Source organism: Myxocyprinus asiaticus, chromosome 16 (assembly GCF_019703515.2).
Source record: "Myxocyprinus asiaticus isolate MX2 ecotype Aquarium Trade chromosome 16, UBuf_Myxa_2, whole genome shotgun sequence".
NCBI classification, from domain to species: Eukaryota; Metazoa; Chordata; class Actinopteri; order Cypriniformes; family Catostomidae; genus Myxocyprinus; species Myxocyprinus asiaticus.
Genome location: NC_059359.1, coordinates 25363910 through 25388470, shown reverse-complemented (window position 1 = coordinate 25388470; position 24561 = coordinate 25363910). Strand labels below are relative to the sequence as shown.

At 40.8% G+C, this 24561-nt stretch overlaps 1 protein-coding gene across 4 annotated transcripts in view; it reads right to left on the bottom strand.

The window, feature by feature from the left end:
- Positions 1-4155: 4155 nt before the first annotated feature.
- LOC127453706 (cell adhesion molecule 4-like) overlaps positions 4156-24561 on the bottom strand; it is a 256812-nt gene continuing 236406 nt past the window's right edge. For all 4 annotated transcript variants that reach the window (XM_051720306.1, XM_051720308.1, XM_051720304.1 and 1 more), the window contains 2 exons: positions 11138-11266; positions 4156-5833 (listed from right to left, as the gene is read on the bottom strand). In XM_051720306.1, the coding sequence (XP_051576266.1) occupies positions 5724-5833; positions 11138-11266 (239 nt within the window). In that variant the 3' untranslated portion in view covers positions 4156-5723. The remainder of the gene's footprint in view (positions 5834-11137; positions 11267-24561) is intronic.

The window sequence follows — 24561 nt, the reverse complement described above, 5'->3', positions numbered from 1 at the left end:
GACCCCAATAGTTATCTCCTCTCAAGTCAAACCTGTGAGGAGTACATTCAGTGCAACTGAGGACATCTGTTTCCCTGCACAGACATTGAATGGCAAATTATCGCAAGAGATGTGATGCCATGTGAAGAGGGCACTTACACAGCTTTAGAGTCCATGCATGGGTTGAATATAATTCTATTCTGCAGATGAGTAAAACAAATCTGATATTAGCTAATTTCACAAGCAAGGCAGTAAAAACTAGAGGTCGATCTATAGTGGATTTTCCCGATTCCGATAACTGATGGACAAGGCCGATAACTGATTAATCGCCTGATAATTTTAAAATCCCAGATGCAGGTTACTGTGCAACAAAAATCCCAATAATAACCTAGAAAATTTTTATTTGGGTGCATAATGCGGAAACTTTAATTATAAACAAGCCAGCAATACACCTGGGACTCAGAAATGGAGGAATAATATAAAAATAGATTTTTGGATATAAATGATAGTTCCAAAAAGCAATTATCATCACCGATATATCGGTAAGATCGATATATCTGTCAACCTCAAGTATAAACTATATTAAACTTGTTGTAAATTCCTGTTATGCTACAAAAGCTGCACAATGGACCTTTTTTCACATTTCTAGGAATGAACCATAACAGGGTAAACATCAATATAGGTACACAGGAGACCATGGCAAAAAATGTTTTGCTTTCTTATTTGGTGCAACAGCAAAAAACAAACAAACAAACAAACACTAATACGTCTCCACAACTTTCCAAAAAAGGAAAAAAATAGATTAATGGTTGTCAGAGGAAAGAAAGATGGCAAATTTGCTGTCACTCCATGAGCAGCTGTTTTTGAAACCCCATCACACACAGCAGAGTTGACTAGTTGTTGTTGTTGTTGTTTTATGTAAGGTAAAATAAAACAAGCTGTAGTGATATAAATGTACATTCAATAATTAAAAAAACTGTAAATAACATTTTCTTAGATTTACCCTGCTAAATGAAGCCAGAAATGCATCATCACAGTCTGTGAAAAGGTTCCAAAAATATTGCATTGGTGCCATGTCTAATGCCACTGATTCTCCAGGATTAATGGTCAAAATGAGTAATACAGAAAAGGGGTAATAGGGTTAATTTTCCTACCAATCTCAGAGGACTCTTATATGGAGCACATCAATAAGTTTGTATACTTATGCATAATTAAACATGTAGCACATTAGAACATGCTCCATCAATGTTCAATGCCAGCATTAGCTTTTGGTTTGATCTAAATGTTTAATTAAAACAACTGTAATAGCATATCAACTGGGAGAGACTGTACAAATGCATTGAGGTAATTAACTAGTCAATAACTCCCAGGGAAAACAGGATATTCCATAGCTGTTTATATTAAATGCTTATTTCTTATGAGCATCCTGAATAAAAGCCCTGTTTCATACTAATTGGATTATTCTTTTTGCACACTTGTGCCAGTGTCAGTGTGAAAAAATGACTCCTATTGTATCTGAATATTTGTGCTGGTGTGATCTCCCTCTTTCTTCCTCTCTCTTGTCACACTGTTGGTCCCTCCAAAACCACCCATTATCAATCCAAGTTTCAAGCTTGAAATCCTCTATGTAATGTTACTTTCACCCATTTTGTCTTTTCAACAGTCTTTAGTCCCATTTACTGTCATCATTTACTCACATTAATGTCCTTCCAAACAAGTATGACTTTCTTTCTTCTTTGAAACACAAAAGGAGATTTTAATCAGAATGAAAACTCTCTGTGTTCCATGCAAAAAGAAAGTCATACCGATTTGGAATGACATGAGGGTAAGTACATTTCAGAACAGAATTTTCATTTTTGTGTGAACTATCCCTTTAAGACTGATTTGTCTGGTATGTTTTCTTAATTTTTTTCACTAATTTTTATTTTCTCTCTTACCATCTGAAGTGTGCACTAACCTCTGATGCTGGGGTGAATTATTGAGTGAATGACTGTCAAAAGGAAAAACAAGTAAAACCTTTCCTGACTGAGAGCTCGCTCAATTGTTCTCTACGCATGAGAGCCTTTAGCTTCCATCCGATATGACAATTTCCATCACAAAGTAGCTTCGGTCAATTCATCGCACCCGAATCTCCTTGAATGAGGTCATTAACAGGAGCATGGAAGCTTCAAATTCATCATGCAGAGAGTGCAATGTTCACTGACCTTGGAAAGACCTGAAGGAAAGTTTGATGTGATATCTGACAAACAAATGGTTCATTATCCATGGATTTGCCAATGACTTGTCAGCCAAATTTGGGCTGGTTCAATAAACTATTATATAATTATAAGAGATTTATGTTATCTTGAGATGTCTAGGTCTGTCATTTTTTATTTGAACTCTGAATTTGGAGTTTGCCTGCTCACTGATGCACAAGTCACTACTAGGGAGCCCCCAAATTAGCAACTCATCTCTTCTTTGTGTCATCTGTTTGATCATTTTTTGTAAATAATTTACACTGATCAGCCACAACATTAAAACCACCTGCCTTATATTGTGTAGGTCTCCCTCGTGCTGCCAAAACAGCGCCAACCCGCATCTCAGAATAGTGTTCTGAGATGCTATCCTTCTCACCACAATTGTACAGTGCGGTTATCTGAGTTACCGTAGACTCAAATCAAAGGAGATCAGCAGTTACAGAAATACTCAAACCAGCCTGTCTGGCCAACAATCATCCATGTGATTATCTAATCAGCCAATCGTGTGGCAGCAAAACAGTGCATAAAATCATGCAGATATGGGTCAGGAGCTTCAGTTAATGTTCACGTCAACCATCAGAATGGGGAAGAAATGTGACCAGTGATTTGGACCATGGCATGATTTTATGGTGCCTTTATGTGCTTTTTGGACTTTCAAAGTTCTGGCCACCATTCACTTGCATTGAATGGACCTAGAGAGCTGCGATTTTCTTCTAAAAATATTAATTTGGGTTCTGCAAAAGAAAAAAAATTATACACGTCTGGGATGGTATAAGGGTGAGTAAATGATTTTTGGGTGAACTATCCCTTTAAAGTAGTAGTTCACACAAAAATGAATATTCTGTCATAATTTACTTACCTTCATGTTGTTTCAAACCTGTATGACACAAAAGAAGATGTTTTAATTATTATCTTTGGTCATCTCCTCAATGCAATGGCAATGGATAGTGCCTCATTTTAAAGCTTAACAAGGGACCCAAAAGTATTATAAAAGTAGTCCATGGGATTCATGGATCATATTCCAAATCTTTTGAAGCATAGAAACAACTCTAAATTTAAGTAGTGTTTCAGTGAAAATCTTGACATTTATGAGCGCTATGTAAGAAGCTCAATCACAGTGATGTTCACATGAGAAGCTGCATTGCAAGCAGCTTCTAAACAATGCAAGTTCACGCATGAATACTTGGAATATAAGGCATGAGTGATACTGACTACTTTTATGATACTTTTGGGTCCTTTTTAAACTTAAAGCGAGTCTTTTATCAACTGCCATTGTATTGACAAGATGGCTTTCATTGAAACATCTCCATTTGTGTTCTGCATATGAAAGGTCATATGGGTATGGAACAACATGAGGGTGAGTGAGTTATGAGAGAATTGTCATATTTGGGTGAACTATTCCTTTAAAAAGAAAATAGCTAGGAAATGTCCTCCTTTAAGTAAGAAAGCTTGGCAAAAGCTCAAAGTAAGCAGAACAGCAGGTTACGGTGCTTTGATTGCCATGTGACAGTTACTGTTTATGATGGCTTTCTGCAGTGCCTCTACATCAATAGAGGACAAACACATCGATCAGTCATCCTACCCTTGGCTTTTAAATCTAAACCCAAACCCTTGAGCGCTCAGCAAGTGACTTCTGACACAAACGTATATTGATTGCTGTGAAGTAATGAAGGACTTATATTTTAATGCACCTACTCTCACTGTTTCTTTCTTCCTTCTCCATCGTTCTTATGATTCATAATCTCAGTCAAAGAGCTTTCCATCTTTGTTCATTCTCTTCTTCTGCAGCTGTTTCAGCTAATTAAAATACCCTCCCTTTTTCCTCCTAACTTTTATTGCCACCAGTAAAACTCGATTATTGTATCTTCTTCTGCTGTTTAAAGAGAGTATTGCAGGTGGTTTCTCTAAGTAAGTCACATTCCAAAAACAGTCTTTCACATGAGATTCTTTAAGTATTTTTTTATTTTGTCGTGCTTGGTATCTTTCCCCTATAAAGTTGTACAGTTAGCTATATCAACAGCGACATAAAGACTATAAAATAAACAGGAAGTGAAAGACAAAGAGGAGACAAACAAATAGGGAGAAAGACACAAAGAGGATAGTAAGATCAAGAAAGATTGAAGAGAATGAAAGAGCTGAGAGAAAAGTGGGTACACGGCTTTTGCTACAGGTAAAACAAAAGCATGTGAAGCATACAATTTATAACATTTACAATTATAATAACAGTAAGAATAATAATAATAATAATAACAATAACAACGATCATAATAGTCCAAATAATAATTAATAAAAACAATTAAGACCTCAGATATCTCTTTAAGACAAATGAAATATATATATATTTTTTTTTAGTTTTCTCAGTTTTTTTTTTTAAAGATGACATAACAGTAGTTTGTTCAGTTTCGCACCTCTAAGTTAATATTCTGTGTTAGTATGATAGAATCGCTTGGTAATGCACGCAAAAGTAAATCTTTTAAGAGTAATTTATCTTTGTAGACGTTTTCATACAAATAATAATTTCAGAGATATGTTTTATTGTGTAAGTGTTTTTGTGTCATAGGAATCATAAAACTGAAATTTCTCACACGTTCTTTGCCAACCCCTTCCTGTTTTTTCTCACCCGAGTCAAGCTTCTTGCAGTTCTCTCACAATAATTAAGCTCCTTTTTTACAGTTTCTGAGCAAGCCATCCACTCCAATTTATTCTACTCATAAAAGAGAACATGTCTAATCCCTTAATTATTAACAAACAATAGTCGAGGGATAGAGGAGGGAGAGGGAGGAAAATTGGAGAGGAGGAAACTGAGTCACAGAGAGGGGATCAAAACGAGAGGAACTATCCTTCATCAGGACTACTAAGTCGAAAGGACACGTTTGTGAGCGAGGTTTTGGCCAACATGAACAGATAATGGAGTCATCAGGTGAAACACGGTGATAGTCCGATATGAATACTTTATGAGGGCGGCTTTGAGCTCTCAGTGCTGTCATTGGTAGATTTATTTTCTACTCTGAAGCCTAGATGCTTTGGCAATGCAGGGTATTTCAGTTTGCTCACGTTGGGACATTCAATACCTCATAAGCCCTTGTGGCTTCCCACAGCGATGTCGTCGCGGCCAGTTATGGATCGACCCATTCTGAATGGCCACTTTTCTCTCCTGGCCCTACAATTACAGCTAGTTGTCACTATCTCACACACAACTAAAAACAGAAAGTGTGTGTGTGTTTGTGAGACAAGAGACGGTCTTTGTGTGATTCCAGCCATCTCTTTCATAATTATAATTATCCTCTCCCTCTCTCTTGCTCTCTCTTTCTTTCTCTCTCTCTCCACCTTACTGTGTTCTCCATCCTCTCCTTTCCACTCCATTTTCATATGGCATGATTGTGATGCTTCCCTCTTGTTGTCATTGTGGTGGTGTGTAAGTCTGTTTGGGAGCCGTGTGTGTGTGTGTGGTTGTGGTGTGCACTTTGCTGTGGTTCAGTGTTTTTGAAGTGCTCCACTAGGGCGGTGCTACAGTAGGTACTCCTTCTTGCCCTGGCTGGCGTCGTTACCATTAAGGAATGCCTCCTGCACCTCACCGTGTTCATCCAACCCACTGGCCTCATGAGTCAAATATGAACCTAGAGAGAGAGAGAGAGAGAAACAGTGTCTGTCTAATACATCAATATTCAGTTCATTCTAAAGCAATCAAAGAAAAACCTTAACAATTACTTTTACATACTACTATCTGTCAATTTACTCACCCTCATGTCATTCCAAACTCATTTGACTTTCTTATGAAGAATACAAAATGAAAAAACTTAATGAATATTCTGGTCTTTTTAATACAATAGCAAAAGCTTTTTAAAGTTTTGTATGTATCTGCCTCACATCTAAACCTACATTACCTTTTTGGCATCATGCTTATGCCAAGCAGACAAACAGTTAGGGCTTCTTTTGCAGGGCCAGCAAAAGTCATCTACTGTAATTTGGGGAATTTTTTCACATCAACTTTTAATTAATCACAAATTAATTGGAGGTACAATCATTCCTTACATTTTAGTGCAAAGTCAGCAATCCAGTATAATATAATCTTTTTATTCTCTTCATTATATGAGCCAATGGTTTTTCCTCTATGGCACTGGGACAAATAACTCAAATAAATCTAGCAGAAGCATCTTTGTGGCACTGGCATAGCACTGCTTAATTAAAAAAGCTATCTCATGTATGAAGCATTTTATTTTTCTACAGTGCTAGTGTAAAGCAGATGCTGATGGGTTCATTAATAAACAGCAGTGTCACAGACTGCGCAGGACCAGGACAATGCATCAATAGATTTAATGTTCCTCTTCTGCGTCTCCTATATGAGCCTCTGATTAATCACTTCCATTCTCCCTTTCCAGCCAGCCCAAGGTTAGACAGGATCAGCCCTAATGCTCTGTCTCAATGCGTATGGGTGAATTAACTACTTTTGACTTTGACTGGCAGGTGGGCTCTGGTTCTCTTGCCCCTTTAGCCTCCACCCCCAATTTGCAGGTGCTGTGATCTTTATTGGAAATGGTAACACTGAGATGGCCAGATGTTCTTAAAAGAGTTCAGGGACAAGGTAATTAAGTTTTCTTTAGAGATGTGCCACGATACGGTCGGCAAAAAAAGGCAATTAAACATGAGAGCCATGCCAACATTTCCCACATCTCCCAGGGCTAGATTTCTATATCACAAGTCTGGCACATTCTTCTAAAGCCAAATTTTGCTCTCTCTCCTCTCATCCAGACATATTTGTGCTAAAAGCTGTTCCTGTATTTTACACTCAGGAACCCAAGATGTCTCTAACACCTACATATATTGTATATATATATATATATATATATATATATATATATATATATATATATATATATATATACACACACACTACCGGTCAAAAGTTTTGAAACACTTACTCATTCTTTATTATAATTTTTTTTTTTCACATTTAGAATAATAGTAAAGTCATCAAAACTATGGAATAACATAAATGGAACTATGGGAATTATGTTGTGACTAAACAAAATCCAAAATAAATCAAAACTGTGTTATATTTTAGCATCTTCAAAGTAGTCACCCTTTGCCTAGAATTTGCAGACATGTACTCTTGACATTTTCTCAACCAACTTCTTGAGGTATCACCCTGGGATGCTTTTTAAACCGTATTGAAGGAGTTCCCATCTATGTTGGGCACTTATTGGCTGCTTTTCTTTATTATTTGGTCCAAGTCATCAATTTCAAAAACTTCTTTTTTTATTATTAAATTTTAGTTTTATAATGAAATAAATTAATATGGTGGCACAATTATATTTTTGTCTACAAAACTCATTTCAAACATTTAAGCATACGCCTTCAGATCAAAAGATTTTTAAGATCATGAGAAACATTTCAGTCAAGTGTTTCAAAACTTTTGACTGGTAGTGTATATATATATATATATATATATATATATATATATATATATATACACACACACACACACACTGGTGGCCAAAAGTTTGGAATAATGTACAGATTTTGCTCTTATGGAGAGAAACTGGTACTTTTATTCACCAAAGTGGCATTCATCTGATCACAATATATAGTCAGGACATTAATAACTTGAAAAATGACAATTATAATTTGAAATTTTTTTTTTCAGAACTTCTTAAACTACTTCAAAGAGTTCTCATAAAAAAATCCTCCACATGCAGCAATGACAGCTTTGCAGATCCTAGGCATTCTAGCTGTCAGTTTGTCCAGATACACAGGCGATATTTCACCCCACACTTCCTGTAGCACTTGCCATAGATGTGGCTGTATTGTCGGGCACTTCTCATGCACTTTACAGTCTAGTTGATCCCACAAAAGCTCAATGGGGTTAAGAGCCATAACACTCTTTCCCAATTATATGTTGTCCAATGTCTGTGTTTCTTTGCCCACTCTAACTTTTTCTTTTTGTTTTTCTGTTTCAAAAGTTTATTTTTCTTTGCAATTCTTCCCATAAGGCCTGCACCCTTGAGTCTTCAATTTACTGTTGTTCATGAAACTGGTGTTGAGCGGGTAGAATTCAATGAAGCTGTCAGCTGAGGACATGTGAGGTGTCTATTTCTCAAACTAGACTCTGATGTACTTATCCTCTTGTTTAGTTGTACATCTGGCCTTCCACATCTCTTTCTGTCCTTGTTAGAGCCAGTTGTCCTTTGTCTTTGAAGACTGTAGTGTACACCTTTGTATGAAATCTTCAGTTTTTTGGCAATTTCAAGCATTGTATAGCCTTCATTCCGCAAAACAATGATTGACTGATGAGTTTCTAGAGAAAGCTGTTTCTTTTTTGCCATTTCTGACCTAATATTTACCTTAAGACATGCCAGTCTATTGCATACTGTGGCAACTCTAAAACAAACACAAAGACGATGTTAAGCTTCATTTAACGAACCAAATAGCTTTCAACTGTGTTTGATATAATGGCAAGTGATTTTCTAGTCCCAAATTAGCAATTTAGCATAACTACTCAAGGATAAGGTGTTGGAGTGATGGCTGCTGGAAATGGGGCCTGTCTAGATTTTATCAAAAATTACTTTTTCAAATAGTGATGGTGCTGTTTTTTACATCAGTAATGTCCGGGACAATACTTTGTGATCAGTTGAATGCCATTTGGTGAATTAAAGTACCAATTTCCTTCCGAAACAGCAAAGTCTGTACATTATTCCAAACTTTTGGCCGCCAATATACTGTATAAGTATATATATATATATATATATATATATATATATATATATATATATATATATATATATATATATATATACACACTACCGTTCAAAAGTTTAGGGTCATTTACTCAGTCTTTATTTATTTTTATTTTTTTTCACATTTTAGAATAATAGTAAAGTCATCACAACTATGGAAAAATAGAAATGGAAATATGGGAATTATGTTGTGACTAAAAAAATCCAAAATAAATCAAAACTATGTTATATTTTAGCATCTTCAAAGTGGCCATACTATGCCTAGATTTTGCAGAAATGTACTCTTGGCATTTTCTCAACCAACTTCTTGAGGAATCACCCTGCGATTCTTTTTCAACAGTATTGAAGGAGTTCCCATCTATATGCTGGGCACTTACTGGCTGCTTTTCTTTGGTCCAAGTCATCCATTTCAAAAAGGTATTTTTTATTTTTTATAAATTTGTAGTTTTGTAATTAAATAAATTAATATGTTGTCACAATTATATTTTTGTCTACAAAACTAATTTCAAACATTTAAGCATACGCCTTCAGATCAAAAGGTTTTTAAGACCATGAGAAACATTTCAGGCAAGTGACCCCAAACTTTTGAACGGTAGTGTGTGTGTGTGTGTGTGTGTGTGTGTGTGTGTGTGTGTGTATATATATATATATATATATATATATATATATATATATATATATATATATATATATATATATATATATATAGTACTGTGCAAAAGTCTTAGGCACATAAGATGTTTAACAAAAACATTTGTCTTAAGATGGTTATTTATATCTTCAGCTTTAGTGTGTCAATAGGTAATATACATTTTAGACTCCCAAACATTCCTTCTGCAAATAGAATAGAATAACATGTAGCCCTGCAACAGATGGCATGGGGCCACAGAGACCCCCACTGAACATCGAGTTAGTCTGGGATTACATGAAGAGACAGAAGCAATTGAGACAGCCTAAATAGATAGAAGAACTGTGGCGAATTCTTTAAGAAGCTTGGAACATCCTATCTGGGGTAAAAGGCTCCCTTACCACCTTTTTTAAAAACTGAATTTTAATCAAAACAACCTTCCGTCATAATTTCTTTTCACACAAAATGATTCTGCTTCATCAATATTCAATAAAAAGTAATCAATAATAAAATTTTGATACATTTTGTGACCAGAAAAAAATCCTTAAGGGGTACTTTTAGCCCCGTTGTACTCTACTATAAATAGCGTCTTTAGGGCAGTCCTAAATAAAAAATAAAAATAGCAATGTTTATAATCCCACTTATTTTTTTTTAAATGATAAACATCTTGCAGATTCTACAAGTGGGATGCAAATGTATGCACTCAACTGTATGTTGGCACAATTATATTTTTTATATATATATTAAATATATATTAATACAAATTTAATATCATGCTATTCACTCAATAAACATGATCCTCTTTAATCAATATTAATATGTGTGTAGGATTCTTAGCTGTATGGTGCAAAGAGCAACAGTGAAGCAGTGCTTTAATGGGAGTCTATGGCAGATACCTGTATCATTTATTTTTGGCTCAGTTTGGAAAATTAATTCATTGGACAAGGTGGTCTTTTTGGGTCCGGTCTGGATGCTGTGTTTCACTTGGAATCTATGAGAGCATCATGAGCACTAAATTATGCTTTTAACCAATGTTTTTTTTTTTTTGTCCCACCTGGAAGCCCAGCTTCTCTATGTAATGTTTGGACAAGCTCTTAAATGGGTGAGACTTTACAACAGCCAATAACTGAAACAGTGATATATGTTACTGACAGTGTTTGAAATTTAAGACCAAAGAAGTGCACAGAATGTTCGGAGATGGAAACACAGCTTAAGTCTGTCATTACACATTTGATTTAGCATCCATAATCTTGTCTCTTGACTATTGTCATTTGTAAATATTGTAAAAATAAAACTCTGAGCTTGGTCAGTTTTTTTTATTAAGTAATTTCGTTGTTAGTAGTAGTTTGAGAAGCAGCTTTTAGGAGAAACATTGCAAACACCAGATTTAAGAAAAACATTTTCGCATTAATAACTGGTCTTCTCCACTCTTGAAAAATGCACCAGCCGCGAATGCTCTCTACCATTTAGATGTTTATTTCTCCCTCCCTCTCTAAAGGTCAGGTGTAGCTTTCCAGTGTGTCATGGCCGGTTAAGTACATGTGGACAGAAGAGGTCACCTTTTTGTCGGACGGAGCACCAGATGGTGATTATGAGTACACAGATGACAGTGAAGACCAGCAGAGCCAAGATGCCACCTATCACTGCATACGGAACTGCACTGTGGGTCTCCACCACTGCCCCGGGATCTGAAGACACATACACAAGTAGAAGGGCATGAGCTTAAGCATTTGAAATAAATAAGAAATACCAAGGGAGTGGAAACAAAAAAGAGATTCAAATCCTGCAGATTTGTTTGAATTGCTCACATTTTTACTGTTCAAGGATGTAAAATGACATAGAAAGACTGCAGATGAAAGATGGCAAAATCGAAGTGTGTGTGATAGTTTCAGAAATAAACAATATTTGCCCTCTGGAACTGATTTTTAGAGGCATTTTTTAGGGTATTTTTTTCTAACCATATATAAAAAGGGTGTCATCCTTTTATGTAAAATATTTTTTTTAAGTCTTAAATGTAAACAGTTCATTTAAATACATTATCCACCTAAATAATTAGAAAAATTCTCTTTTTTCTTAAAGAGGACTTTATTTAGGGGACATTTCCCACACATTTTAAATTTAGGTGGGAATTTTATCACTTTCAGTGTAATTTCTGCCCTAACTCCCCCTTTTATTTTTGATCCTGGTATGTGCATGGTGTTTGTTACAGTACAGCTTTTCCAAAATTGACAGATAGGAAACAGTTACAGGCAGACAGACATTGACTCCAAACCATCAACATATGAGCCTGCACATTGCGGTTAAATGTTAAACAACCTTTTTGCATACACACACACACACACAAACACACACATACATGTTGGTGCAGCTATCATTATGAGGACTCTCCACAGACATAATAATTTTTTATACTGTATAAACTATAGATTCTATCCCCTAACCCTACCCCTAAACCTAACCCTCACAAAAAACATTCTGCATTTTTACATTTTCAATAAAACATTGTTTAATATGTTTTTTAAGCAATTTGAATTATAGGGACACTAGAAATGTCCTCATAAACCACATTTACAGCATAATACCCTTGTAATTACCAGTTTGTAACCTAAAAAAAAGTCCTCGTAAACCACTTAAACCCACCCACACACACACACACACACACACAGCGGTGGGTAGAAAAGAAAACTGAAGACAGCCAGACCGACTGAATGAAAGAGATAGAGAGACAGATAGATAGAGAGGGCGGAAGATAAACAATGTCAGACAAAAAGAGAATAAGGCCAAGAAAAAATGAGAAAATAAAGACTGAGAAGTATGCTTGCTTGCAGGGCAACAAACAACAACACTGACAAGAAAAGTTTCCGCAAGTGTCTGAAAAAGAAGACAAAATATGCACATCTTAGAGAAATGCTTGAGAAACAGTGGGAGGTCTAAAGAGAGGCAGGCCGCCTTTGAAACGGATGTCGACTAAGAATTCTTTAGGAGTCTGTTTCATAGAAGATGAAAAATTAACAGTGCTCCTTGTCTCAAGCGTACTTTTCAGGGAGCCAGCCACCCAGAATTGAGGAAGTGACAAAGACAGAGACTGCAGCCTCTGTGTCTCCACATCATTGTACTTCTCTTCTTGCAATTGTCTTCCTCTCTTAATCTCTCTCTATCCTTCTGTACGAGAAAACATAGCCTTTATCCGTTCAATTCTTGCTGGTTATTGGAGAAAGCAAAAATTCAAGCCAAAGAGAGCAAGAAAAAAAAAAAAAAGATATCAATGAAAAAAGGGGGAAAACCAAGGCTGTAGTTTGCTGTTGATTTATCTCCTGATATTTCAAACAAGTTGGCCTAAGAGTACCTTTTTGCCTCGCACCAAGAAAGCAGATCCAAGCATCTATCCACAGACTTAAGGAACTTAACGCCTTGTAGTAAGAACCAGTGTTGGAATTGTGTCAGAGCTTTTGGAAGGGGGTTACCTTACCTTAACCATTATTAGGATAGTTCACCAAAAATTCTCTCATCATTACTCCAAGATGTGTATGAATAGTGGTCAGACCTTTGTAGCTCCAAAAATCACATAAAGGAAACATAAAAGTAATCCATAAGACTCCAGTGGTTAAATCCATATCTTCAGAGGCAATATGATACATGTGGGTGAGAAACAGATAAAAATGTTAGTCCTTTTTTGACTAAATCTCCACTTTCACTTTTATATCTGAAAAACACATGTGGTACCTGTCATATGGATTACTTTTATATCTCCTTTATGTGATTTTTGGAACTCCAAAATTCTGGCCACCATTAACTTGCATTGTATGGACCAACAGAGCGGAGATTTTCTTCTAAAAATCTTTGTTTGTTTAGAGCAGAAGAAAGAAACTCTTACACATCTGGGATGACATGAGGGTGAGTAAATGATGAGAGAATTTTTATGTTTGGGTGAACTATTCCTTTAACCTCCCCGCCTTGGGCGTGTTCAGAATTTTCAGATGTAAAAATCTAATTTTGATTAATTATTTAAAAAAACTGGGACAGATAGTGGACAATGTTGCGTTGTGTCACCGTAATAATATGAAATAATATCCAATTATTTGCACAATTTTTATCCAGTAACATCCCGACAACCCATTTGCAGTCCTTGTCATGGTGATAAATAGGAACCTGGATGCAGTGTTGGGTGTAATCCAAGTACAAAGTAATTAGTTACTGTAATCTAATTACTTTTTAGTCGAAAAAGCAGTGTAATGCAGTACAGTTACTGACTTTCAATTAATTTAATTACTTTTAAGTACATTATAGGGTTATGCTTATTTCTAATATATTATTTATGTAGAATAAGATTTCTTTAGGAGTCTGTTTCATAGAGGATGAAAAATTAACAGTGCTCAAGCGTACATTTCAGGGAGCCAGACACCCAGCACTGAGGAAGAGACAAAGACAGAGACTGCAGCCTCTGTGTCTCCACATCACTGTACTTCTCTTCTTGCAATTGTCTTCCTCTCTTATTCTCCTTTTTATACATATATATACAGTATATACTGTATATACACTACTGTTCAAAAGTTTGGTGTCACTTGCCTGAAATGTTTCTCATGTTCTTAAATTTCTTTTGATCTGAAGGCGTATGCTTAAATGTTTGAAATTCGTTTTTAGATATATATATTCAAATTAGAGTTCTTATATTTGTGCATATATGTACATATTCAAATTCCACTAGTATTTGGGAAAATATATGCCACTTCTATAAAAACTGACATTTTTGTAGTATTTTGAAATAAATGTTGCATGTACAGTAAGTACAAGTATGTGACTTTTTTATGTCAGTAAAAGCCATATTTCAACATATACTGTATTTCATATATGTGTTTGGCATGCACTCACTGAGCACTTTATTAGGAACACTATTCTATACTATACTGCAGCTCTGTTCTATACTGTATTTTCTGTATTTCTTGATTTAACTGTAGATTAATAGTATATACACTGCCGTTCAAATGTTTGGGGTCACTTACTCATTCTTTATTATTATATTTTCTTCACATTTTAGAATAATAGTGAAGTCATCAAAACTATGGAATAACAGAAATGGAATTATGGGAATTATGTTGTGACAAAATAAATCAAAACTATGTTATATTTTAGCATATTCAAAGTGGCCACACTTTGCCTAGATTTAGCAGAAATGTACTCCTGGCATTTTCTCAACCAACTTCTTGAGGTATCACCCTAGGATGCTTTTTAAACAGTATTGAAGGAGTTCCCATCTATGCTGGGCACTTACTGGCTGCTTTTATTTATTATTCGGTCCAAGTCATCCATTTCAAAAACTTTATTTTTTTTTTTAAATAGAATTTTAGTTTTGTAATTAAATAAATTAATATGTTGGCACAATTATATTTTTGTCTACAAAACTAATTTTTAACATTTAAGCATACGCTTAAAGATCATGAGAAACGTTTCAGTCAAGTGACCCCAAACTTTTGAACGGCAGTGTATACAGTGCATCCGGAAAGTATTCACAGCGCTTCACTTTTTCCACATTTAGTTATGTTACAGCCTTATTCCAAAATGGATTAAATTCATTATTTTCCTCAAAATTCTACAAACAATACCCCATAATGACAATGTGAAAGAAGTTTGTTTGAAATCTTTGCAAATTTATTAAAAATAAAAAACGAAAAAAATCACATGTACATAAGTATTCACAGCCTTTGCCATGACACTCAAAATTGAGCTCAGGTGCATCCTGTTTCCACTGATCATCCTTGAGATGTTTCTACAACTTAATTGGAGTCCACCTGTGGTAAATTCAGTTGATTGGACATGATTTGGAAAGGCACACACCTGTCTATATAAGGTCCCACAGTTAACAGTGCATGTCAGAGCACAAACCAAGCCATGAAGTCCAAGGAATTGTCTGTAGACCTCCGAGACAGGATTGTATTGAGGCACAGATCTGGGGAAGGGTACAGAAAAATTTCTGCAGCATTGAAGGTCCCAATGAGCACAGTGGCCTCCATCATCCGTAAATGGAAGAAGTTTGGAACCACCAGGACTCTTCCTAGATCTGGTCGCCTGGCCAAACTTAACGATCGGGGGAGAAGGGCCTTAGTCAGGGAGGTGACTAAGAACCCGATGGTCACTCTGACAGAGCTCCAGCAATTCTCTGTGGAGAGAGGAGAACCTTCCAGAAGAACAACCATCTCTGCAGCACTCCACCAATCAGGCCTGTGTGGTAGAGTGGCAAGATGGAAGCCACTCCTCAGTAAAAGGCACATGACAGCCCACCTGGAGTTTGCCAAAAGGCACCTGAAGGACTCTCAGACCATGAGAAACAAAGATTGAACTCTTTGGCCTGAATGGCAAGTGTCATGTCTGGAGGAAACCAGGCACTGCTCATCACCTGGCCAATACCATCCCTACAGTGAAGCATGGTGGTGGCAGCATCATGCTGTGGGGATGTTTTTCAGTGGCAGGAACTGGGAGACTAGTCAGGATCAGGGAAAGATGAATGCAGCAATGAACAGAGACATCCTTGATGAAAACCCGCTCCAAAGCGCTCTGGACCTCAGACTGGGGCGAAGGTTCATCTTCCAACAGGACAACGACCCTAAGCACACAGTCAAGATAACAAAGGAGTGGCTCTGGGACAACTCTGTGAATGTCCTTGAGTGGCCCAGCCAGAGCCCAGACTTGAACCCAATTGAACATCTCTGGAGAGATCTGAAAATGGCTGTGCACCGACACTCCCCATCCAACCTGATGGAGATTGAAAGGTCCTGCAAAGAAGAATGGGAGAAACTGCCCAAAAATAGGTGTGCCAAGCTTGTAGCATCATACTCAAAAAGACTTGAGGCTGTAATTGGTGCCAAAGGTGCTTCAACAAAGTATTGAGCAAAGGCTGTGAATACTTATGTACATGTGATTTTGTTTTTCCGTTTTTTATTTTTAATAAGATTTCAAACAAACTTCTTTCACGTTGTCATTATGGGGTATTGTTTGTAGAATTTTGAGGAAAATAATGAATTTAATCAATTTTGGAATAAGGCTGTAACATAACAAAATGTGGAAAAAGTGAAGCGCTGTGAATACTTTCCAGATGCACTGTATGTATATTATTTGAATATACATTGTATATTATCCAAGGATAATCTGGGTACTGTTGTATATACACTGTACATATCTCTTACATATATTATGACTAATTACTTGCATATATACTTTTTTTTATACCATTCATACTGTTATCTACTCAGTAGCTACTGCACATATTCAATCCCATAGCCTTGTTATTTATTATTTACTGTATATACATATTCAACCTGCACTTTGTTAATTTGCACAATGCTACTATTTGCACTTCTTGTAGATGCTAAACTGTATTTCTTTGCTGAGTATCTGTACTGTGCAATGACAATAAAGTTGTATCAATATCAATATCAAATCAATGGTCCTAATAAAGTGCTTGACATGGTCTTCTGCTGGTGTAGCCCATCCACCTCAAGGTTGGACATGTTGTTCATTCTGAGATGCTATTCTGCTCACTACAATTGTACAGAGTGGTTATCTGAGTTACTGTAGCCTTTCTGTCAGCTCGAACCAGTCTGGCCATTCTGCATTGACCGCTCTCATCAACAAGGCGTTTCCGTCCACAGAACTGCCACTCACAGGATGTTTTTTTGTTTTTTGCACCATTCTGAGAAACTCTAGAGACTGTTGTATGTGAAAATCCCAGGAGATCAGCAGTTACAGAAATACTCAAACCAGCCCATCTGGCACCAACAATCAAGCCACGGTCGAAATCACTGAGATCAAATTTGGGGAAACCCCATTCTGATGGTTCATGTGAACATTAACTGAAGCTCCTGACCCGTATTTGCATGATTTTATGCACTGCACTGCTTCTACATGATTGGCTGATTAGATAATTGGATGAATAAATAGGTGTACAGGTGTTCCTAATAAAGTGCTCAGAGAGTGTATATTGCCATATATCAGACTGCCTACAAACTCCATCTCTGGATTAATGTATCGATTACATTAAAAAGAAATGTTAAAACGTCTGACCAAACATAAAACTGCCTTGATATTGTATCTAAATTCCGAATGAGAAACATCAGCAACATCAGCTCGAGGTAATTAATACTGATGAGCTCAGCCTTGTCATGTAGTGAAGTCACAACCCCGCCTATCTTCAGTGCCCCCAGTCTAAACCCTGTTTTGGTGGCACTGGCACAGACTGAAGGTGTTTATAAAAAAATAAAAAAAAGGTGATAGAATCATTGACTTGGCACTGTGAAGTGCATGCAATGAAAATGTTTGAAATAGATCTGATATAATCTTCTGCAGGTCAGATGGACAGAACGTGTGTACTGTATGTGGTAGTTTACGTAAGGGTTGTGCAGTGTTGCGTAACATTGTGCTTTGCTGATGTACTAATGTCTTGGAGTTCAGTGAAGACTGTAAGTAGCTCTGTAGGTGTGGGAGGTTCAAGGGCTCTCCACTGACCTGACCTGCTACGTCCCAGATCATTAAGGATGACAAGCAATGCTTCTGTAGAGCCAGGCTCTTTAAGGGGTCATTCTTTGTGGGACCTCACTATTTTTTTCTCTCTCTCCCATTTCAGCATGTGTCTCTTGATCTGTTCAGAGACTCTCAATTGGTATAGTGAAAAACAAGGCAGAGCAGCTGAGTAGATACTCCAGAGAACAGCGCTAATGCTTCAGATGACAAGGGCACTTAGAAGACAATAGGAGTGTGTGCAGATGCATGTTAACGAACAATAACACAGCAAAACATGATTAAGAAGATGAGAAGCTGGTATTTTCTAGCAGAAGTTAACATGTGGAACAAGGTTGTTTTGAAGGTAAGCATTTGGAGGAGAGAAGTCAGGGAGGTATTCACATGTGTTTATTGAGAATGAGGTGGAAATAATAAAATAAAATTGTAACTCATTTCACATGTGAAGAGGTTAGCTAATCACAACAAAGGCCATTTACATACAGAATTTTTAAAGGTACAGTAGCCAAAACAGTGTTTAATCCTAAGAGCAAGAGAGAGGGAGGAAATGGTCATGTAAAACTAATTTACAACTGAAACATGGACTAATAAACTAATAAATACCTGTCAAAAGTTTAGACACACTTGACTTATGGTTCACATGATTATATAAAAAATATTTTTAAATATATTATATTAATATTATTTTATATATATATATATATATATATATATATATATATATATATATATATATATATATATATATATTAGGGGTGTGCAGCGAAGCCATTATATGTATTTGTATCTGTTCATATGACAAAATTATCTGTATCTGTCTCTGTATACAGACAGAACCGGGAGTGGGAGGGGCTTAAACCGGAAGTGCGTAAAAACTAAATGAAATGCCCATTTTTAAATGTTACTCTTACATTTATTGTTTCTATTAATAAAATATGCCTTGTCTATGCCTTTTCATAATAATAGCCTAATAACAATAATAATTCTTATTAATATTATATAACTATTATTTAAAAAAATATTATTTTATTCTTTTTTTTTTCTTAACAGATAAAGCTGAATTTGTAGGCTACAGTAACTGTGTTGTTAATATATATGTTATGTAATATATATAAATATGTTGTTAACTGTGGTTCCCTATCTGTCACTCACTCGACGTTATGTCGATGTCATAACGCTAGGGGTCACTCTTGGGAGCCGCAAACACCTCTGATTTTAAAAAAAGGCCAATGGGAATTGGCGAGTGGAATTTGCATGCCACTCCCCAGGACAAACTTGTATAAAAGGAGCTGCCTCGCAACCACTCATTCAGATTTTCTCTTCGGAGCTGAGTGGTTGCGTTCAGTGCACTCTATTCAATCTCCCTACTATTCACCTCAAACTGCTAGATCTATGGTGCATTTCAGCGGCTTCTCCCCCTCTGCACCTGTGGAGTGCAGAGAATGCCCCTGGGCGCTTTGGCAGAACAAAAAGGGTATATTTTAATAGAGTATATTTTTTAACTAAAAGAGTGGCACTCATGGAACGTCTTTTTAAAGATGCCCTTCCATTTGTGTATTATTCCTGGTTGCGGTCGTTATCTCTCCGCTTCTGACAGCCACGATCGCTGTCTTGCGTATCTGGGCGCTGCCCACACGGTGACATCGTTCGTGGATGGGTCATGTCCTCATTGCAAGAACATGACTATGGCAACGTTGTGGTCGCGGCTTTCCTTCTTAAGAGGGCAAGCCATCCCAGCGGCTCCCCGCCTCGGTCCTTCTACCTACGGGTATGAGGCCGCATTGGTTAGCACTGGGGTGAATCTGGGGACTTCAGTGGGAGCACCTCCACCGGGTAACCCCCCCACGGACCTCCCATTCCTCAGCACGCTCGCTTGCCCCGATCGGGCTCTCGGATGAGACCGCCGGCTCGTCTCAGGGTGAGTTCGGAGCCAGGGAAGATGATGAGCTCTCGATCGCAGCATCAGAGAACGGGCTCATCCAGTCTGACGTAGAGGCTGTGGATGGGCTTCCTCCTTCGGGTATGGTTGCCCATTCTCAGGCCGACGCGAAGCTGACGGACATGCTTTCCCGGGCGGCCACGAGTGTAGGGCTAGAATGGAACCCTCCACTCTCCCCTGAACCCTCGTGGCTCAATGATTGGTTCCTGGGCCCAGAGTGCCGCTCACGGCCGCGCCCCACCCCAGTCCCTTTCTTCCCGGAGGTGCATGAGGAGCTGACGAGATCGTGGTGGGCACCTTTTACTACCTGATCCCGGTCTTTCAGCTCGCCCGCTCTCACTACTCTCGATGGTGGGTCGGCCAGGGGGTATTCGGTGATCCCCCAGGTGGATAAGGCGCTCGTGGTGCACTTGTGCCCACAGAGTGCCGCCACCTGGCGCGGGCACCCGAAGCTCCCGTCCAGGGCCTGTAGGTTTACGTTGTCTCTGACAGCTAAGGCCTACGGTGCCGCTGGACAAGCCGCCTCCGCCCTGCACGCCATGGCTCTCCTGCAGGTACACCAAGCCAAGGCGACCGACCTCGCTCTCCGGGCGACGAAGGTCACGGCGCAGTCTCTCGGGCAGGCGATGTCCACCCAAGTGGACCAGGAGCGCCACCTTTGGCTCAACCTGGTTGAGATGAGAGAGGCTGACATGGTGCGGTTCCTTGACGCCCCTATTTCCCAGGTCGGCCTGTTCGGTGACACCGTCGAGGACTTTGCCCAGCAGTTCCCGGCGGTGAAGCAGCAGACGGAGGCTATTCAACACATCCTACCCCGGCGCAGCTCAAGACCCTGCACCCCATCTGCTCGTTGCCAGGGGCATCCTCCTGCAGCAACAACACCGGCTCCACCGCAGCCCGCGGCCCGGCCCCGGCGTGGAGCCCACCTCAGGAAGCAGACGCCACCGGCCGCCAAGAACCCAAGGAAGGCTTCGAAGTGCCCCTGAGACGGGCGACCCAGGGACGAGGAGACCCGCTACTCTGGAGCTGGTGGACAGACCACTCCATCCTCCTGTAGAGGGCCGGGAGGAGAATCTTTTGTTCCATTTTATTTCGGTACATGCCCAAGAGTCTGTGGTACCTAAAAGTCCAACAAAAGAGTGGTTTTCTTGTTCCCTGGGTTACATATCCGGTGCGCACGGCCGTCGTCACAACAGCCGTCCACCATCCCATTTCGGCAGGTTTGGCGCTCCAGCTGTGGGCCCCCTCCCCCTGCATGCCCAGCTGTGGCACAAACATGCCCACACCGGGTTGGATCTGACGGACTGCGGGGACGATATTCCTCCTCCCCCCTCCCTGGCCAATCTTATGGTGGGTATCAGGAGCCAGGTAAGTGCTTCAATGTCCCTGGACTCAGCACGGCCATGGGGCTCAAGCCCCTGCAACGTGGCGCCTCAGGCTCCACCCCGCCACGAGGCCCTACCCGCCGGTACGTCAGACGTGATTGTCCCCTTGATCCCCCTCACCCGGAGTTTGGACGCATGGCTTGCGCTCTCCAACCCGTCGCAATGGCTGACCCGGACCGTCTGACTCGGCTACGCAATTCAGTTCGCCAGGAGCCCGCCCAGGTTCAGCAGCGTCCACTTAACTTCGGTGAAGGACGAGAACGCTTGCTACCTTGCGTGCAGAGATCGCTACCCTTCTACGGAAGGGTGCGATAGAGCCTGTCCCTCCGGCCAAGATGAAGAAGGGGTTTTACAGCCCCTACTTCATCGTACTGAAGAAAGGCAGGGGGTTGCGGCCAATCTTGGACCTGTGAGTACTGAACCGGGCTTTGCACAGACTCCCGTTCAAGATGCTGACGCAAAAACGCATTCTAGTGTGCGTACGGCATCAAGATTGGTTCGCAGCGGTAGACCTGAAAGACATGTACTTCCACGTCTCAGTTTTACCTCGACACACACCCTTCCTGCGGTTTACTTTCGAGGGCCGGGCATATCAGTACAAGGTCCTCCCCTTCAGCCTGTCCTTGTCCCCTCGCTTCTTCACATAAGTCGCAGAGGCAGCCCTTGCCCCGCTAAGGGAAGTGGGCATCCGCATCTTCAACTATCTCGACGACTGGCTAATCCTAGCTCACTCTCGGGATGTGTTGTGTGCACACAGGGACCTGGTGCTCACGCACCTCAGCCGGCTGGGGCTTCAGGTCAACTGGGAAAAGAGCAAGCTCTCCCCGGTTCAGAGCATCTCTTTTCTCGGCTTGGAGTTGGACTCAGTCTCGATGACGGCGTGCCTCACGAACGAGCATGCACAGTCGGTGCTAAACTGTCTGAAGGCTTTCAGACGGAGGACAGCGGTTCCACTGAAACATTTTCAGAGGCTCCTGGGGCATATGGCATCCTCAGCGGTGGCCACACCGCTCGGGTTGATGCATATGAGACCGCCTCAGCACAGGCTTCAGACTCAAGTCCCGAGATGGGCATGGCGCTGCGGGACACATCGCATGGTCGTCACGCCATTCTGTCGCTGCCTCTTCAGCCCTTGGACCGACCTAGCATTTCTATGGGCAGGGGTTCCCCTAGAGCAAGTCTCCAGGCGCATCGTGGTTACGACGGATGCCTCCAAGACAGGCTGGGGCGTTGTATGCAATTGGCACGCATCCACCGGCTCTTGGACTGGCCCACGGCTGCGTTGGCACATCAACTGTCTCGAGTTGTTGGCAGTACTGCTCGCCCTGCAGAGGCTCCGGCCGTTGATCCAGGGCAAGCGTGTGTTGGTCCAAACGGACAACACGGCGACGGTAGCATACATCAACCACCAAGGCAACCTACACTCCCGTTGCATGTCACAACTCGCCCGCCGTCTCCTCCTCTGGAGTCAGCTTCGAGCCACTCACATCCCGGTGACCTTGACACCGCAGCGGACGTGCTGTCATGACAGGTTACGTTCAGGGAGAGTGGAGACTCCACCCCCAGGTGTTCCAGCTGATTTGGAGTCAATTCGGTCGAGCACAGGTAGACCTGTTTGCTTCCCGGGAATCCTCCCACTGCCCGCTTTGGTATACCCTGTCCGAGGCACCCCTCGGTATAGACGTGCTGGCACACAACTGGCCCCCTGGACTACACAAATATGCGTTTCCCCCAGTGAGCCTACTTGCACAAACCCTATGCAAGGTCAGGGAGGACTAGGAGCAGGTAGTCCTAGTAGCACCCTACTGGCCCACCCTACTGGCCCCAGACGTGGTTCTTGGAACTCACACTCCTTGCGACAAGCCTCCCCCCCCGGCGAATTCCCCTGAGGAAAGATCTTCTTTCTCAGGGATGGGGCACCATCTGGCACCCGTGACCAGACCTCTAGAATCTCCACATCTGGCCCTTGGACGGGACGCAGAAGACCTAAGTGGCCTACCACCCGCGGTGGTAGACACTATCACTCAGGATAGGGCTCCCTCTATGAGGTGCCTGTATGCCTTGAACTGGCATCTGTTCGCTAAGTGGTGTTCTTCCCGACGTGAAGACCCCCAGAGATGCGCAGTTGGATCAGTGCTTTCCTTCCTGCAGGAGAGGCTGGAGGGGTGGCTGTCCCCCTCCACCTTGAAGTTGTATGTAGTCGCCATTTCGGCACATCACGATGCAGTAGATTGTAAGTATTTGGGGAAGCACGACTTGATCATCAGGTTCCTGAGAGGTGCTAAGAGGTTGAATACCTCCAGACCTCTTTGTAGTCCATCGGGGTCTATGGGGAGCTCTCTTCGAGCCCCTGGAGTCAGTTGAGCTGAAGGCACTCTCTTTAAAGACTGCCCTCCTGACTGCACTCACTTCCATCAAGAGGGTAGGGGACCTGCAGGCGTTCTCTGCCAGCGAAACATGCCTGGAGTTCGGTCTGGGCTACTCTCACATGATCCTGAGACCCCGACCGGGCTATGTGTCCAAGGTTCCCACGACCCCGTTTAGGAATCAGTTGGAGAACCTGCAAGCGCTGCCCCAGGAGGAGGCAGACCCAGCCTTGACGTTGCTGTGTCCGGTGCATGCTTTACACATCTATTTGGATCGCAAGCAGAGATTTAGAAGTTCCGAGCAGCTCTTTGTCTGTTTGGCTGACAGCGGAAAGGGAGCACTGTCTCCAAACAGAGGATCGCCCATTGGGTCATTGACGCCATCGTGATGGCATATCATGCTCAGGACGTGCCGCCTCCTGTGGGGTTACGAGCCCACTCTACTAGGAGTGTGGCAGCCTCCTGGGCCCTGACCAATGGCACCTCTTTGGCAGACATCTGCAGAGCAGCGGGCTGGGCAACACCCAACACCTTTGTGAGGTTCTACAATCTCTGGGTTGAGCCGGTCTCGTCCCGTATATTGTCAGGTACGAGCAGGTAAGTTCCGGGACAGCTAGCTGGGTGTACCACTTGCGCATAGCGCCTTTCCCCTCCCCTGAGGTGAAGATGTGTGCTTTTGACTCCCAGTCGTGTTCACAAGTTGTGATCCCTGGATGACTTTCCTCCTTAGCCCTGTGGTAGACGAGTTTGCGGAGAAACTCGCTGCCGGCCCAGTATATGTGCTA